The sequence below is a fragment of the Mustela nigripes genome, chromosome 6 (assembly GCF_022355385.1).
Source record: "Mustela nigripes isolate SB6536 chromosome 6, MUSNIG.SB6536, whole genome shotgun sequence".
Lineage (NCBI taxonomy): Eukaryota > Metazoa > Chordata > Mammalia > Carnivora > Mustelidae > Mustela > Mustela nigripes.
The window spans coordinates 56,583,354-56,601,035 of record NC_081562.1 but is presented as its reverse complement, the minus strand read 5'-3'; the positions used below and the strand labels follow the sequence as shown (position 1 = coordinate 56,601,035).

The 17,682-nt window shown below is 47.0% G+C and overlaps 1 protein-coding gene across 1 annotated transcript in view; it reads left to right on the top strand.

Moving 5' to 3' along the window:
- The window catches only part of GRIN2B (glutamate ionotropic receptor NMDA type subunit 2B), a 403,262-nt gene extending 393,805 nt beyond the window's left edge, over positions 1-9,457 (top strand). Inside the window, exons 11-13 of the mRNA XM_059404761.1 lie at positions 1,597-1,784; positions 5,049-5,287; positions 7,601-9,457. Coding sequence (XP_059260744.1) covers positions 1,597-1,784; positions 5,049-5,287; positions 7,601-9,457 — 2,284 coding nt within the window. The remainder of the gene's footprint in view (positions 1-1,596; positions 1,785-5,048; positions 5,288-7,600) is intronic.
- Positions 9,458-17,682: the final 8,225 nt, after the last annotated feature.

Here is a 17,682-nt window from a genome sequence, read left to right as displayed (position 1 = left end):
CCATGAAACAGGAATGAAGTGGCCATAAAAGTAGAAGGGACGAGTCAAGGCTAAGGTTCATGTATTACACATGAAATGCACAGCTGTTGACCAGAAGGTGAAAATGAATGATTCTGGGGTCTTGTGGATAAGGGAGAAGTGAAAGAAGAAAAGGGTGAAGGTTTTTAGACAACAAGCAGTGAGAATGTGTTGACTGATCTCCAGGTACAGTTTTTGTTGGTGTTCTTTGATCCAGCTTTATACTCTAGAAAGTATTTGTTAAAAGGAGCTCATAAACTGCAGATATGTGGGCTTGCATAATCCCAGCCACATTGGTCCCTTTATCCATTTGGCCTCTCGAAGCCACAGCTGTGGAATAAGACAGATAATTGAGCATCATAGATATTGGGACTTAGGGGTAAAGGGGTCTTATAACTGATTTCCTGTGTTGTATGATGACTAGTCACACTTGGACCTCCCAGTGGCTCCAGTTCTGGAAAAGCCACCCAGATGCCTGTTTACTTAAATACTGTTAGACTCTGTCTTATCACCATAAAATCACAGGAGGTATCGGGTAACGGGATTTGAGCTTGGGCATGGGACCACCGTGGTAGGTTGTCTGGCCCCTGGTATATCCACAGTTGACAAGCATATTGGAGTTTGGGGGGTTTTTTGGTGTGCCACTTTTCTATCGGGTACTTATGGGCTTTTTGGAAAATGTTTCATATCTTATCGTACCATAAAGGGCTTATTTTTCCTCAAGGAAGGATAAAGCTAACTTACCTTGTAAATGTGAAAGGGAGGACGCATGCTTTTCTTTCTTGCAGACCTCTCTATATTACCTACCTATATGGCTGTATCTGAATTTCTTTCTCTACTTTTGATATGTTTAAATGTTGGTTTGAAATATTGGTCCAGGCCTTCTTGCCATTACCCCTAGTTGTACTCCCTTCCCTGCATATTCCTTCCTTGGAAAGTGCACTATATAAAATGAGATTCCTAGATGTTTCGGAACTTGTGAGGTCTGGATGTGTCTATACGTTGGGTTCTCCTGTAGTTGCACACATTTGCTCTTAATAAGCCTGTGCTGCTACCACCCAGAATGCTCCTTTCTTTCCTTGTGCTGCAAAACAGAATATTGAAACCTTTCTGACCACAAAAATAGCATTGCACAGCTATTGAAACACATACACCTACACTTATCCCCACTCTGGACTGTAATGAACTGAGAAATGAAAAATGTTATATAAATCTAACCCATGCTATTTGTTGTTATCATCGTGATGGTTACTTTTCATTATTTCGGTTATTATTTTTATTGATTCCTTTTTACTCCTTCTCCTTTCAGACACAGCTTATGAGTTGGCTTCAGGCCCAACTTACATTCTCATCGTTCCCAGTGGGAGGGAAAGAACTCCTCCTTTCAACCTGAAATCACATAAAGAACAGCCTGGGATTTAGGCTTTAGATTCTGGCTGAGTTCCAACTCGAGCCTCACTTTGAATGGGTTCTCCCCATCGCTTGCTGGAACCCTACTGCTTCATATTAATGGCCCCATAGGTAGTTTTGTACTAAAATTCCTCCACCGGGTGGTTTGTTTGCTTCTGTTTTGCACAGGAAACTGGATGCCTTCATCTACGATGCAGCAGTGCTGAACTACATGGCCGGCAGAGATGAAGGCTGCAAGCTGGTGACCATTGGTAGCGGAAAGGTCTTTGCTTCCACTGGTTACGGCATTGCCATCCAAAAAGATTCTGGCTGGAAGCGCCAGGTGGACCTTGCTATTCTGCAGCTGTTCGGAGATGGTGAGTCAAAGATGGCGGCTCTTCTGATAGCCAGTCCAAAACACCGACCCTTCTTTCTTCTCCACACCTGTAACCCCAGCCTTTCCAGAAAAGTAACTTTGGGGATAGGTATGAGTATGCTAAGACTGCCTAACAAAGTACCATAGCTGAGTGACTTCAGTGATAGAAATTTGGCTCACCGTTCCAGAGGCAGAAGTCTAAGCGTCAGCATTGGTTCCTTCTGAGGGCCTCAAGGGAGAATCTGTTCCATGCCTCTCCCCCAGCTTGGGGTGGTTTGTTGGCAACTGTGAGCATTCCTGCACTCGCAGACACATCACCCATCTCTGCCTTCATGTCTGCATAGCATTTTCCCTATGTGCCTGCTGCCTGTCTACCTGTGTGTGCCTGATTGATGCCATTTTTAAGGATGCCAATTATATTGGATTAGGGGCCCACCCTACTCCAGGATGACCTCCTCTTAACTAATTCTGTCTGCAATTACCTCATTTCCAAATAAAGTCACATTTCAAGGGATTGGTGATGAGGACTTCCAACAGAGGACTATGGCATGAGGAGGGGAGGTGTTGGACAGGGACACAATTCAACCCACAACTGGGTGAAATTTAGGAGAAAGGATTAGAGTAGTTGGTCGGGGAGGTATGTGTCAGGATCACCGGGTATGATTAAACTTAAAGGATAAAGTAAGAGAAGCTAGTATAGATACATGTGGCCAGAGCAGTGGATAGGCCTTCAAAAAGGTCTCCAGAGAATGGATCCAGAGAAATGGTACAGAAATATACTTGTGGCCTTCTATCCATCTATCCATCCAACCCTCTCTCCCATCTTGCTCTTTCAGCTAGAAGAGGGAGGAATTGGGGACAGGGTCCTCTGAGGCCGACATTCATAAGGTACTCCCCAGTGTCATCCTGGGAGGAGACCAAGCAGCCAGCTTGCTTTGGAAAAAAAATCTCATCTCCACTTTCTTTTATTTTTTTTTTAATTTTTTTTTTAATTACTTTTCAGTGTACTAGGAAAGTACATTATTTATGCACCACACCCAGTGCTCCATGCAATACCCACAATACCCATGACCAGGCTGGCCCAACTTCCCACCCCCCACCCCTTCAGAACCCTCAGATTGTTTTTCAGAGTCCATAGTCTCTCATGGTTCACCTCCCCTTCCAATTTCCCCCACCTCCCTTCTCCTCTCCATCTCCCCATGTCCTCCATGTTATTGGTTTTGCTCCACAAATAAGTGAAACCATATGATAAATGACTCTCTCTGCTTGACTTATTTCACTCAGCATAATCTCTTCCAGTCCCCTCCATGTTGCTACAAAAGTTGGGTATTCATCCTTTCTGATGGAGGCATAATACTCCATAGTGTATATGGACCACATCTTCCTTATCTATTCGTCTGTTGAAGGGCATCTTGGTTCTTTCCACAGTTTGGCAACTGTGGCCATTGCTGCTATGAACACTGGGATACAGATGGACCTTCTTTTCACTACATCTGTATCTTTGGGGCAAATACCCAATAGTGCAATTGCAGGGTCATAGGGTAGCTCTATTTTTAATTTCTTAAGGAATCTCCACACTGTTTTCCAAAGTGGCTGCACCGATTTGCATTCCTACCAACAGTGTAAGAGGGTTCCCCTTTCTCCACATCCTCGCCAACACACATTGTTTCTTGTCTTGTTAATTTTGGCCATTCTGACTGGTGTTAGGTGGTACTTTCGTTATACTTGTGTCTTCTGCGACCCTCTTCACTTTGTTGCCTGGAGTACCTACTCTTCCTGTAGTCTCCCAGAAGCATATCCAGTTATGCAGGAACAGCCTGACTCTGCTTCACCACACAGGCCATCAGCCGGGAGGTTCTCTAAATTATATCTATAGAACCTTCACAGTTAGGGATGAGATGAGAGGCAGAAGAACACAGCTGGATTATAAGATCCAGGTGAAGTTGGTTGTTCCACTAGTTAGGAAAATCATAGTTTGATCAAAGCAATGAGTGAAAAGTGATTTGGTTAACACTGAAAAGATAAGGAATTTCTAGCTGGAGTGCTAACAGGCTATGTTAGTACGAGGGCTTCTGGAATTCTCATGTAGCTCTCACTCAAAGGCAATTAACAGAGCCTCTGTCAGTAAGGAAGGGCGGCAGTAGGGATGACTGGGAGAAGTTGCCAAAGCTCCAGTCAGTTTACGCAAAGTTCAAATTTTTAGCCAAATTGGAGTTATTAAAACAGGCAGTTTAGTTCATGAGATTTTCAGAATTTTGTTTGCCTAGAATCGGATGCACTCTAGGGCATGTGGATTCCTTCATTTTCCTTTTGTCTAAGGTTTCTGCCTTGCTAATTCCTTGTATCCAGTGAAGTAGATAAAGGTTATTGTCCCTGGCATGAATCGAATTAATCAAAGCTTCTCTAAGTGGTGTTACAAGGAGGCAGGTCTGAATTCGGTGGTCTCGTTTGATTCAAGCTTCTCCCCTTCAGTCTTAACATTTCTCTTTCCCTCTGCAACAAGAGATCAGTAAGTGTGAGGGTCCGTGGGGAGACAGTCTCCCTGCTTATCTCTTTCTGTCCCTCCTGCCCCAGCCCCATCTGGTTTGCATATTTTCAAGAACAATGTTCTGAATCTCGTGTTTAATTAATGTTATTTCTTACTATCTTAAAAATAAAATACAAATGCTTACTTAGTCTGATACTCAAGCTCTCAGCAATCTTGCCTCAACCTTTTTTGTTCAGCTTCCTTTGCCTCCTTGCACTCTGGCTGAGCTGTTCTGCATGTCTTTCCCAAACAAACCTTGTGTTTTCCCATTGATCGTGCCATTTCTGCCACCTGGAGCGCCTTTTCATGCAAGTTAAATTAAAATGTACCCATTCATTCTGTCCCTCTGAAGTCCTACCTTCCTCGTGAAAACCCACTGGCCACCCCATCCACAAAATTAGTCTCCTGAATTTGAACCCCTGTTACCTGCATATTGCTAGTCCTATTAATTATTTCTATACCAATGGCCACTGGATAGATAATGGAGAGCAGGGGTAATGCCTCATATCTTTGTGTCACTGCAGTCCCCACACTGAGCTGTCACTGAATACTTTTTGAATACATGGGTGAGTTAATATATATATATAGTGATATTAATAAAATTACTGAGAACTTTATTTTCTTTCTCCATGTCTCCTTCTCTCTCGTGTTCTTCTCTTTCTTCCCTAATACCCCTTCTTGTCCCCTTTCTCTGCTCTTCTGTCTTCTCTCTCGTTTTCCTTTCTGCCATGTGTCCAGGGGAGATGGAGGAGCTGGAAGCTCTCTGGCTCACTGGCATTTGCCACAACGAAAAGAATGAGGTCATGAGCAGCCAGCTGGACATTGACAACATGGCAGGCGTCTTCTACATGTTGGGGGCAGCCATGGCTCTCAGTCTCATCACCTTCATCTGCGAACACCTATTCTATTGGCAGTTCCGGCACTGCTTTATGGGTGTCTGTTCTGGCAAGCCTGGCATGGTCTTCTCCATTAGCAGAGTAAGTGGTTTGATGGAGGTGCTGGGAGCTTGGGAAGGACGGCTTAGTCTGGCACTGTGCGACGCAGGGAGACCCAGGCGGGCACTGACTCCAACCTTGTGCAGCTAAAGCCAGAAACTACATCATGTACGTTTCCCCAAGGGGTCGGGTGATAAAATTTCAGGTGGCTCAAAAACAAAACAAAACAAAAAAACAGGTGATATTATTTTTCCTTCAAGGAGCAGCTTTGTGTGTGCGGTTTGGCATTTGGTTCCCAATAAGAACTGACAGATCAATCAAAATGAAAAATTTGGCCTTCTACCAAATGCCTTCCATCACCACTAGTTAATTCTGTATGGGATGTATTAATCATTTAATCTTTTTTTTTAAATCACATCTCTATTCAAATAGTGAAATGTAATATAGCTCTCTTATTCTGACATACAAAGATATATTATTGGTAGTTCCACTGTTCATGCTGTTTTAACCATGTGTGAGTTGTGGGGGGTTAAAGAGCTTTACAGAACCTTCAGAAGTAAGTACTGATCTATGAGAAATTTACATTCCAGAAACTTCCTTAATTGAAACACGAGTATAACTCTTAAGGTGTTCTTTACTTCGGTCTTTTTTAAGTTTCAAGTCCAAAGTGAGGATCCGGAATTCAGTTTTAAATATAAACAGAGGATCACAGGGGGACGGTGGGGGGAAACAGGCCTCTTTTAATTTCATCAGTAAGGTTATGGGATTCATTCATGAGACGTGACCTCAGATATCCTTTTAGAATAGAGGTCTAGATTTCAAATATAACTAACTTCGGCTCTAATGGAGTTATGTAAGAGAATGGATTTCTCATTAAGTTGTTCTATCTTTTCATAATTTCCTATAGTATTTTAGTGATAGAGAACAGTTTCCTCTCTGGCTGTGAGCTGATTCAAGCCATTCAGTAAGTAAGCAGGAAGAAGGAACAGTGTGGTCCCTGAGCCACATTGCTCCATGGTGCAGTCCTTTCTAAGGTCCCGGATAGGGTGCTGGCAGAAGCAGTGGGAGTTGATGGCCTGTAATAGAAATCCCATTCATAGGCCTACAGCACAATTAAGGCCTTTGTAGAGGAAAAACTCTCAGCACTTTCCCTTAGCTGTAATCAAAAAGGGTTAGAAAGCAAGGAGAGTAACTGTACCTTGAAGGTCTCACTACTGCCCTCTGGGACGGCGAGGCTCACCTCACCTAACCCTCTCTTCTTTCCCACTTAGCTGCAGTTCTCCATTCTGATCTTCTCTGCTCTCCTCCCCATCTACCAGGGCAACTTCCCTTCCAGATCACTCCCCTTTGTTTCAAAGACCCAATTCAAATGACCTCCCCGTCACATATTTCCTTGCCAGGGAGAAAAGTTCCAAGGGTGTCCGCTTATCAAGGCAGAGAGCAAGACATTAGCAGCCTAGCTTGACTTGGGACTTGACCCCAACCCATTACCTCTCCTGGACGGTGTTCCTCAAGGCCTCGTACACAGAGCTGCACCAGGGAGTTCTCAATCAATACTACTTTGTCACAATATTAATTATGTATGATAAGATTAAGGGAGTGAGAAAGTATTAGAAGGAAACCAGGAGCTAAGGAGAACAAGGGAATTATTTATTCCTATTCAGTGCTTGCTATCTGTCCCAGGTCTGCCCTCCCACGGTGCAGGGCACAGCGGGAGAAAAATCCTTCTTTGACCCCAGGGCTCTCTGACTCTCTGTGAATTTGGTGCATGCTTGCCTCAAGAAGAGAACCCCTCAGCCATTCTTTGGTGACCAAAACCCTAAGAGGCACTCAAAATGTGTCAGCGCTAGAAAAGAGTGGCTCTTGTGAGCGCTAAGCTCCCCTGTGCTGTACAGGCAGCCGGGGTGGCTGGCCAGGACAGAACAGCCCTGATGCCCATGGCACATGGCTGTCGATTTCCAGGCAGCCGATGGTAATTTTTGCCGTCTGTTGCTATCACGACCTCATTTTTAAGGTGCGGAAACTTAGGCTTAGGAAGGAAAATCAATGCAAGTCAATGGTGGAGTGGCAGTGTAGAATGTCATGTCTTCTGATTCCCGTCTATTTGCTCAAGTCACCTGGAGTGGCCGTGTCCCCTCTTGGAGAGCCAGGCCATGAAGCTCAGCTCATGATAGGAAACTCGCCCAACTCAGATGACAACTCGGGCGAGCTTCTAGCCCTGTCAGCCTATCAGTATACTAAGACTGGTTCATGCTCTCCCTGACTTTTCTTCTCCAGCGAGACAGATGGTAGTGGGGTGGAGGGAGGAGCGTTGTCGGTGGAGACCTGACCCATGTCCTCCTCTTCCCGCTCCAGGGTATCTACAGCTGCATCCATGGAGTGGCGATTGAGGAGCGCCAGTCCGTGATGAACTCCCCCACCGCGACCATGAACAACACACATTCCAACATCCTGCGCCTGCTCCGCACAGCCAAGAACATGGCCAACCTGTCCGGCGTGAACGGCTCCCCCCAGAGCGCCCTGGACTTCATCCGACGCGAGTCATCCGTCTACGACATCTCCGAGCACCGCCGCAGCTTCACGCACTCCGACTGCAAGTCCTACAACAACCCGCCGTGCGAGGAGAACCTCTTCAGCGACTACATCAGCGAGGTGGAGAGAACTTTCGGTAACCTGCAGCTGAAGGACAGCAATGTGTACCAAGACCACTATCACCACCACCACCGGCCCCACAGCATCGGCAGCGCCAGCTCCATCGACGGGCTCTACGACTGTGACAACCCGCCCTTCACCACGCAGCCGCGGTCCATCAGCAAGAAGCCCCTGGACATTGGCCTCCCCTCCTCCAAACACAGCCAGCTGAGCGACCTGTACGGCAAATTCTCGTTCAAGAGCGACCGCTACAGCGGCCACGATGACCTGATCCGCTCAGACGTGTCTGACATCTCCACCCACACGGTCACCTACGGAAACATCGAGGGCAACGCCGCCAAGAGGCGTAAGCAGCAATACAAGGACAGCCTGAAGAAGCGGCCGGCCTCGGCCAAGTCCCGCCGGGAGTTCGACGAGATCGAGCTGGCCTACCGCCGCCGGCCCCCCCGCTCCCCTGACCACAAGCGCTACTTCAGGGACAAGGAAGGGCTCCGGGACTTCTACCTGGACCAGTTCCGCACCAAGGAGAACTCCCCGCACTGGGAGCACGTGGACCTGACGGATATCTACAAGGAGCAGAGCGACGACTTCAAGCGTGACTCGGTCAGCGGAGGCGGGCCCTGCACCAACAGGTCTCACCTCAAGCACGGGGCGGGCGACAAACACGGCGTGGTCGGCGGGGTCCCGGCTCCCTGGGAGAAGAACCTGACCAACGTGGACTGGGAGGACCGCTCCGGGGGCAACTTCTGCCGCAGCTGCCCCTCCAAGCTGCACAACTACCCCACGACCGTGAGCGGGCAGAACTCGGGCCGGCAGGCGTGCATCCGGTGCGAGGCTTGCAAGAAAGCAGGGAATCTGTACGACATCAGCGAGGACAACTCCCTGCAGGAGCTGGACCAGCCGGCCGCCCCCGTGGCGGTGCCGTCCAACGCCCCCAGCGCCAAGTACCCCCAGAGCCCGACCAACTCCAAGGCCCAGAAGAAGACCCGGAACAAGCTGCGCCGGCAGCACTCGTACGACACGTTCGTGGACCTGCAGAAGGAAGAAGCCGCCTTGGCCCCGCGCAGCGTGAGCCTGAAAGACAAGGGCCGCTTCCTGGACGGCAGTCCCTACGCCCACATGTTTGAGATGCCAGCCGGCGAGAGCACCTTTGCCAACAACAAGTCCTCAGTGCCCGCTGCCGGACACCACCACCACAACAACCCCGGCGGCGGCTACATGCTCAGCAAGTCGCTCTACCCCGACCGGGTCACGCAGAACCCTTTCATCCCCACTTTCGGGGACGACCAGTGCTTGCTCCACGGCAGCAAATCCTACTTCTTCAGGCAGCCCACGGGGGCGGGGGCGCCGAAAGCCAGGCCAGACTTCCGCGCCCTTGTCACCAACAAGCCGGTGGTCTCGGCCCTTCACGGGGCTGTGCCAGGCCGTTTCCAGAAAGACATCTGTATAGGGAACCAGTCCAACCCCTGTGTGCCTAACAACAAAAACCCCAGGGCTTTCAACGGCTCCAGCAATGGGCATGTTTATGAGAAACTTTCTAGTATTGAGTCTGATGTCTGAGTGAGGGAAGAGAGAGGGTTGAAGGTGGGTACGGGAGGGTGGGGCTGTGGGCGTGTGGTGCGCATGTCACGGCGGGTGACGGGGGTAAACTTGGTTCCCATTTGCTCCTTTCTTGTTTTCCTTTATTTACGGAATCCTGGAGTTCTGATTCCTTCTGAGGGCAACCCCGGTGACCAGCACCGTCTCTCCTCCCTTTCCGGCTCTCTCCTCCTTCCCCACCTGTCAGTCGCTCCTGGTCGTGGGAAAGAGTGCGGTGGGCTCGCTCAGCACAGCACCGGGAAGGCAGAGTGGAGAGAAGAAGGGGCTGCGCGCAGGCTTCCTCCCAGCAGGGAAGGACTGTTTGCCACCCGCGCGGAGCGAAGCGGGAGAAACAAAAGGAGGCCGCGTGAGCACAGGATAGCTCTTCCCAAACGGATCTTTAGGTGTAGGTGAGAAAGCAAAAGCGTCCCAATGGGACCATTTAGCCTACTGCCTGTGAAGGCAAAGAGGCTTTTGCTAAATTCTTGCCACTTCGGTGACATCTCTTTGGGGCCCGCGTGCCATGCAGAGGGCAGGAGGCCATGTGTGTTTATATATAAGCCAAAAAAAAAAAAAAAAAAGTTTGTTTTAATTCCTTGAGACCCATTGGTGGTGAACTGGGACAGAAAGGTCACGGGTGGATGACGGAGAGAACATCAGAGCCGTGCTGTGTGGTGCATTTGAGGCAAGAGAGGACAGACTGCATGTGCACGAGTGTCCCTGTACACTTGTATGTGCCTGTCGTCTACACAGCCACGCAGTCAAGGTGACCTTGACTCATGACACTGTTTCTTCCAACGTCCCCAAACAGTTGCTCGGTTGGCTTATATACAAACAGAGATGGTCGAGTGTTACCCGAGTGTTGGCTGTCTCTCCCCTTCACCCTTCCTGAACAAGGAGGATGGAAGTTCTTGACCGAGAAGATGATGCGGTCCAGACAAAAAGGGGATGAACCATCCTACAAGAGCAAGGTGCAAGAGTAACTGCTCTGTGGTTCAACCTGCTTTGACCGAGAATCTTCCAGGAAGGCGACCGGGAAATAGAAGCAGCCCTGATTCTTTGGCCCACACTCGAGAGCAAAAGATCCTCTAAAGCTTTCCTGAGCTTTTTACACCTTCAGCTGGCCCAGGTTTGGGGAGGAGCTAGGTCAGGCTGGAAGAATAGGGGAGCTGTGTGTGGTAGGGTAAGTGAGAGAGGGGGATGTTTTCAATGCTTTGATCCCTTCTTACTTAACCTGGAGCGAGGAGAGCTTGTGCCACAGAACTGGTCACAACTGATAGGGAACAGACAGACGGCTAAGGGGAATGAGCTTGCTCCGTGAGTACAGCTCAGGAGACGTGGAGGGAAGGGGAGAGGTTTGGAAGTGGAGAGGGTGCGGGGGAAGGGACTCCCTCACTACCCCCACTGGGTCTGGCTCCCTGAGAATGTGACCTTGAACCCCATGTGGACACTCTCAGTAGAAGCCCTTCCACCTTCCTGCTGCACCTTCTTTCCCTCCCAGGTGTACCATTTCGAGAATAAAAATATATATATAAATATGTGTATTTATATATATATATCTCTCTCTAGAGAGAAAACTCCAGGGATGAGGGTACTGGCGGATGCAATGCCCCCTTCACTAAGTCGGACACTTGCGAAGGGAAATGAATATCTGTCACTGCTGGTCCTGAAACTTGGGGAGGGGGTGTTCTGCGGGTCAGCTCCACTGTCCTGCCTTCCTCCCCTTACCCAGGGTGGCAGCCCAAGAGCCCCGGGTCTGTTTGGAAGCTTGACTGCAGGATCTCCATGTTGCACACAGGACACATAAACCAGAAAGGTGCTCAACCTCCTCTGGAAGGAAGCTGCCATGTCTCTTCAAGTCACCCCCTCCAGGGCTGCTCTTTGCCTTCCTGTTTGCCCTGACTCACTACCCTTCCTCATTCCCCGCCCTTGACTGCTGTCCCCTGCCCTCCTCCTTGATTTTTACCTCAGTATCTTTCATTTTAAAGCCAACTGAAGGCCTTGTAAAGCTATGTTTCCTTTCTAAAACGAACCTGGGGGCAAGGGGCTGAACCTCTCACAGATTTGGAGAGAGGAGCGTGGAGTGCTTTACCTTAGATTCAAGGAAAAGACTTTGAGAGAGAGGACAGAGGGTGTGAGGCGTCTCCAGGAGGAAGAAGGAGAAGGGCCATATAAACATTGCTTCGCCCTGACTCTGTCCGGGTCAGGGGCTCCTCCCCTCACTCTTCCTCTTACCTCACCCCTTTCAAATAAAAAAAACCAAACCAACTAAACCTAGCGAACAGCAATCTAGAACAAAGGGGGCTCTGTCGGTCTCCACTGGTGACAGAAATCAAGATGGTGTTTATTTCATATGTAAATATTTTGTTTTCTAATTAATTTTGTATAGATACAGTGTTCTCTTGTGAGTATTCAGGGTGGTGGGCTGGAGGGAGTGGGGTGGGATGGGAACGAAGAAGGGGAAATGTGTTTTGCTAAGGGTTTTCATTTTCCATTGGGGGAATTGTTTTGTATGGCTTTTGCTTCAGGGTGTCTGGGGACAAGTGTATGTGAATGGAGGCCACTGTGGTGAAAAAGCCAGGGAAAAATAATTTGTTGTCCATGCCTCCCTGCCTCACCAATCTTCTTGGTCCATGAGAAGTGTTCATGCCTGTCCACCTGGGCTTGGCACTGCGTCCAGTTTGACTCTAAGCGAAACCCAGGTCCCGCTCTTATCTTCTAGGTAGACCCCAGCTTACCACATTCCATGCAAAGCCAAGCTGGGGGCACCATATTTTCCATGTCAGCACAGGGAAAATGGATAGGAAAGATTCCCAAAAGGGCTTAAATCAGAATTGAGGTCAAATTAACCCTCAGCCTTGATGTGGCTGAGAGGTTTCAGGAAGCTCAGTCCTGAGAAATCTCCCAAATACCCCCTTGTGATGTCAAACAACCATCTCAAACCCGCTCTTTCTTCCTAGTCCCTGAGTACTGGCCCCCTCCCGACTCCCTCCCTCCCTCCTTAGGGATCAGCACTGCAAACACACCCAGAAAATTCCCACTAAGTCTACTCTTGGAAGCATGTGATATCTGATTACAGGGAGGTCGCCCTGGATATATGTCTTACACATGTGCATGCCTTTCTAGAAAGATAACCAGATCTGCTCAAAACTCAGTGGCCAGATGATTCTCTTGGGAAGGTTGCAGAAGTTGGTTTTAGAGGTAGAGGGTGGGTACGTGAGGGACCGTGCCAGTAGTGACTTTATTTTGCCCTGTCCTCATTTCTGCACTCAGGAAGGTGCTATTTGCCTCGAGCCAGGGACCCATACCTGATCTTGGATTGACCAGACGAGCAGAGTTTCTTTCACTGGATCATTTGTTTTGTGAAGGGTGGCCGCCTCCCTCAATCAACCATGGGGTGAAATGCCCAAATCCATTGACACAAGATGTTACATCCTATTTTGTCCTTTCCTCCCATCGTCAAAAGCTGTCAGCTGGATAATTTCATTTTTCTCAACCTTTTCCTTGGCCCCCTTGGTCATTTCTCTTCAGCTGGATTTTTGAATTGGGACCAAATAAGGTACTTGTGGCCTGCTCAAGAAAACTTATAGAAAGGACGGCCAAGTCTTGTCAAGTTGGAGATGTTACTTCATTCCAAAATAACAAGCCAGTAAAATGCATGAGGATGAATTCAGCAGTAAGCCTCTTCTACTCCACAGATTGGTCTGCACAAAGACCCGATCAATCCAAAACTCTGAGATTCCACAGACACCCTTGAGAGCACCAGTTCCAATTTTCTTTAGAATCCATGCTTTCTATCTTTGGTGTCTTCTATCATTCCCTTCCACCAGGAAGTGGGTTGGTGGGTGTGATCCTGTATCCCTACAGTGGTGATGCTTAAATCTCAGCATTTCCACCAACCTCAGATGATGTTCCCCTTGAATTTGCCTGAGTCAAGAATGTGCACACCCTTCAGAGTGATGCATGTGCAGTGGATCTTGTGATTTCAAAGTATGTCGCTGTGTATCTTCAGCCAGAACGTGGGAAACATTCTCGATGTCAATTCCCCCGTACTGGCCACAGCCATGTTGTGATTGGGGGGTGAAAAATCCCAAATGATTTCATTAAGTGTTGGTGGTGTCAGTAGTGCCCAAATGCATGTGTAATGTGATAAAATAGGAGTCTTCTATACAATTAAGTGACTGTCATCTGCCCAGTCTTCTGTGGCCATGGGGAGTTGCCCAAGGTGAAATTCTCCACACGGGAGGTGAAGAAACTACTACCAAAACTGCAGCGTGCTGGTCACCTGCACATCTCACTTAAGAACTAGAATTTCTTTGTTTTTGCTTTTTGTTTGGCTTTTAGTTACTCGGAGATTTAGGGATAGAATAACCAGATTGTTTGGGCAATAGCCTTTGGAAAAATGCTATTCCAGAACTCACTTTATTCTTTTAATCCCCATCTTTGTATGAAAGCCCTGTTGTTGCTTGTGTCTGTCTGGTATGTTAGGAAGTGTTCACGTGTGTGCGTATGTGATGCAGCTGCAGTGCTATCGATGAATGCATTGGGCATTTCCAGCTCTTGTGGCCATAACTCCTATGCTTTCTGAGCCCAAAGCCATATAAGAAATGTGTGCTCAGTAGACTGCCAGACACTTTGGTAGGGCATTTACATTCTTCACCTGAGTGTCATAGACTCTTCTTTCTGTCTAAGGAACTGATCATGGATGATGAGCAGCTAAAGGTGGACAGTTACACTGGAATGGGTCTGGCCTTACAAATGGTGTATGATCCATGGTGTGACTTCAGAGGTCCTAAGAGGACCTTTTCCTTTTCATTTCCTGCCTCACTTCAACTACTGGCTTCCTACATGCATTTTTTCCTCTAGCACTGAGCTGCTCATCTGTCATCTAGATGAAAATAATCCCAGGAAAGGTGACATATTAAGCCATATTAGGGATTTATACATTTAAACACCTAGTTTACATTAAGATTCTTATTTCTTTTCCTGGGAAGAATAATACAGGAGAAGATAGTCATGATACAGAAAAGGGAGAGAGCAAAGAACAGAGTGTAACAGAGAAGGGAGTGAAAAATGCAGGCCCCAGAGTATAAAGACATTTAGACTATCTCACCCTCTACGTGCTTTTATTTAAGGCTCATGGGATGCAGGGATAGGGCTTCTAGGTAGGGATTATTTTTAACAAGCAGTCACATGAGTGTGTAGTTTGTGAGTTTCTAAATTCAATGCCTTAGAGGACAGGTAAAGAATTAGGACTCTTTCTTTCTGTAGGAAATAGAAGACTGGAACTTGTTCTCCCTTATAGGTAACTGAGTAGGCAGCTGGAAGGATCAAACTGAATCAATGTTATGATAATAAAAAGGTACTGTACTTCTCTGTTCTCTATCCCAGTTCACTTAATCTTCCAATTTAGGCATTGCTCTATGTTCTGTGTGTTCCCACCTCTAGAGGGGGTGCCCAGTGATCTCAACATACACTAACTGTTAAGGAGCTCCCATGCTAGCAGGTGCTACCTAACCAGTGGGCAGTTCTTTCTTACACCTACCAGATATTTGGGACACGACTAAGATGTAGATTCAGCAGTCTGAAAGCTTCTAATGCTGACCTAGATCTAGGATTCCAGTCTAGTTTGAGGGTTCCAACATTACATAAAATCATGGGCTCTCTGAACACATCCCACCTCCATCCCATTCAAACGACATTTACTCAGCCGTGCGGGAGACCTGTGGATTCTATCACTTTAAGTATCTAGGGCTATCTATTCTCAATACAAAGAACTCTTACCCCATTAAAAAACAAAACAAAACAAAACAAAACAAAAAAAACCTTAAAGGGAAGTCAATGCTATTTCCATGCCTCAGAGACATTAGTGAAGTTTGGAGACTCTAATTTATGATAATGAAGCAAGGAAAAATAATTTTATCCAAAGAGTGATGGGTTAGGACAGCAGTACTGGGATTCAGTGGGAAAAGTTAGAAGTCATCCCTATTTCTCTGCCAGAATGTCCATTTGCATCCATTTCAGAGCTCATCACAATGAGCTGCTGGCACTATTTTATGTTTTAAAACATAATTGCTGGTGTGATTGCAAGGGTGAGGACTCCTGATGAGAACTGAAGGTGGCAAGTGGAGTGAATGAGTAGAATTCCCCATAGCCTTGGGACTCTGGTGTGTAGAATCTGTATCTTTGCAAAGGAAACAAATAGAATTCAGCACCAGGATTAAGGGTAAAAGCACAACACTAAGGCCAATTTAAAAATGTTATTTTTCAAGATTTGGTTTCCACGCTTCAAACCTGAACTCTCTTTGTTTTTAATTATTTTAATAGCATTATGATCTAGGGGGTGAAGCAGATACCAGTACTATGCAGGAGTCAAAAATAAAAGCTCTAATTAAGTACGTTGGTTCAATTAAGCCAGTGTCTGTTGAGCACATACTATGCCCCTGGACTGGTACTGTGAAGAATATAAAAGATTTTCAAATGGAGTATATTATACTCCCATGCAATATATGAGTGCAAAAGGCTCAAATATTTAAATGTATGTATTATGTTTGTAGTAATAGGTCTGCACAAATTAATATATTTATACATGCAAGTTTTAATTTTTTCTGGTTTCAGGGTGTGAATAAAAGGTATTACCTATTGTTTGTTTTAAAAAACACTGGAGAGATTCAGCTCTCCCCATCACAGCCAGGCCTGGACCTCTCTCCTTTTTTGGGGGTGGGGGTGGGGAATCATGCCACCTCCTGGGTCTGAAGCTCTGAAATTCCCTCTCTGGCCACAACCTTGCACTTTCTGATCTTATCTCCCTTCCTCTATGCTCTATCTGCTGTTCTGGTCCATCTGTTTGGTCTGTTCTCTCTTCACCCGCATCAGCAATATGCTCAGCAGCACTCACTTTTCCTCTTGCCTTCTCAACACAACTAATTGCCTTTTTTGTTTTGTTTTGTTTTAAGATATTTATTTATTTGAGAGAGAGAGACAGAGCACATGCATGAGCTAGGGTAGGAGCAGAAGGAGATGGACAAGCAGACTCGACGTATAGCATGGAGCCTGACATAGGGCTTGATCTCACAATCTGGAGATCATGACCTGAGCCAAAACCAAGTAAGATGCTTAACCAACTGAGCCCCCTCAGCCCCCTGCCAGTTGCTTTTCTAACTCTGCATCCCATCCTGCCATCATTCGTTCCACCTCCAAGAGCAGAGAGTCTTCAACCTATGCTAAGAGCACAGATTCAATCCATTTAGTCTTACCTGAACCCTATCCAGCTTAGGCATCTTTTTATTTCTCCAGTGTTACATCCACTTCATGTTTTCGAGTGGCTGTTAAACTTGCTTTCCACTGCCTCTTTCAATAGGCAGTCTTTCCTACTGTCTTGCTAAGAGCAGGTTTTTGGGGTTCTCCTATAACCTCTCTACCTCTAAATCCCTGCTGTCCTTCATTCATCTTTTCCGCCCTCTCTCCCAGCTCAGTGTCCCTCATCTCTGTGCTCTGCTGCCTATTCTCTGACCTGTTCTAGGTCCACTCCAGCCAGCAGTACTTCCTTGGTACGTCCTTCCTCTCTTTCACACATCTGCCTACCGCCACTTCTGACAGCACATCTCCCATCACTAAGAACAAATCCTACACAGTCTCTAAAAACAAATCTCTCAGTCCAATTAGACTGTTAAATTCCTGTCCTCTGTTTATCTTTTCACTTCCGACACTTCCCCCAAATGGTAGCCTATCTTCACTTTGTCACCCAATGCCCATGGCTTAACTTTTAAACGTGGGCTGAGCCTTGGTCACTCTACTGAAATCACTCTGTGGCAGCTTTCCAATGAGCTTCTTGTTACAAAATCCAATAGCCCTTTCTCCTCCCTCCTCTTTGGCTTCATGAAGGCGAACCTAAATTTACCACTGGGAAGCAGCACGTTCTGGTTCTCATCCTAGCCCTCTGGTTCTCTCTCTGTGTTCTCTTGCTGGTTCTGTGCTTCCTCCTATCCCCTCAGCATTGACTTACCATAGTGTTCTGAGCTTGACCCTCTTGTCCTTATCTCCATGCTTCTGTAGCAATATTTTTGTCTTCCACCACTTGACAACTCTCTGGGGATAAATTTCAAATCTTTACACCTAGCCTCTCCTTTTCACTTCAGCTTAATGCACCTCCTGGACCAATCACCTCCTGGACGATTTCATTTTGAGTCAAATACTGAGACAATCCC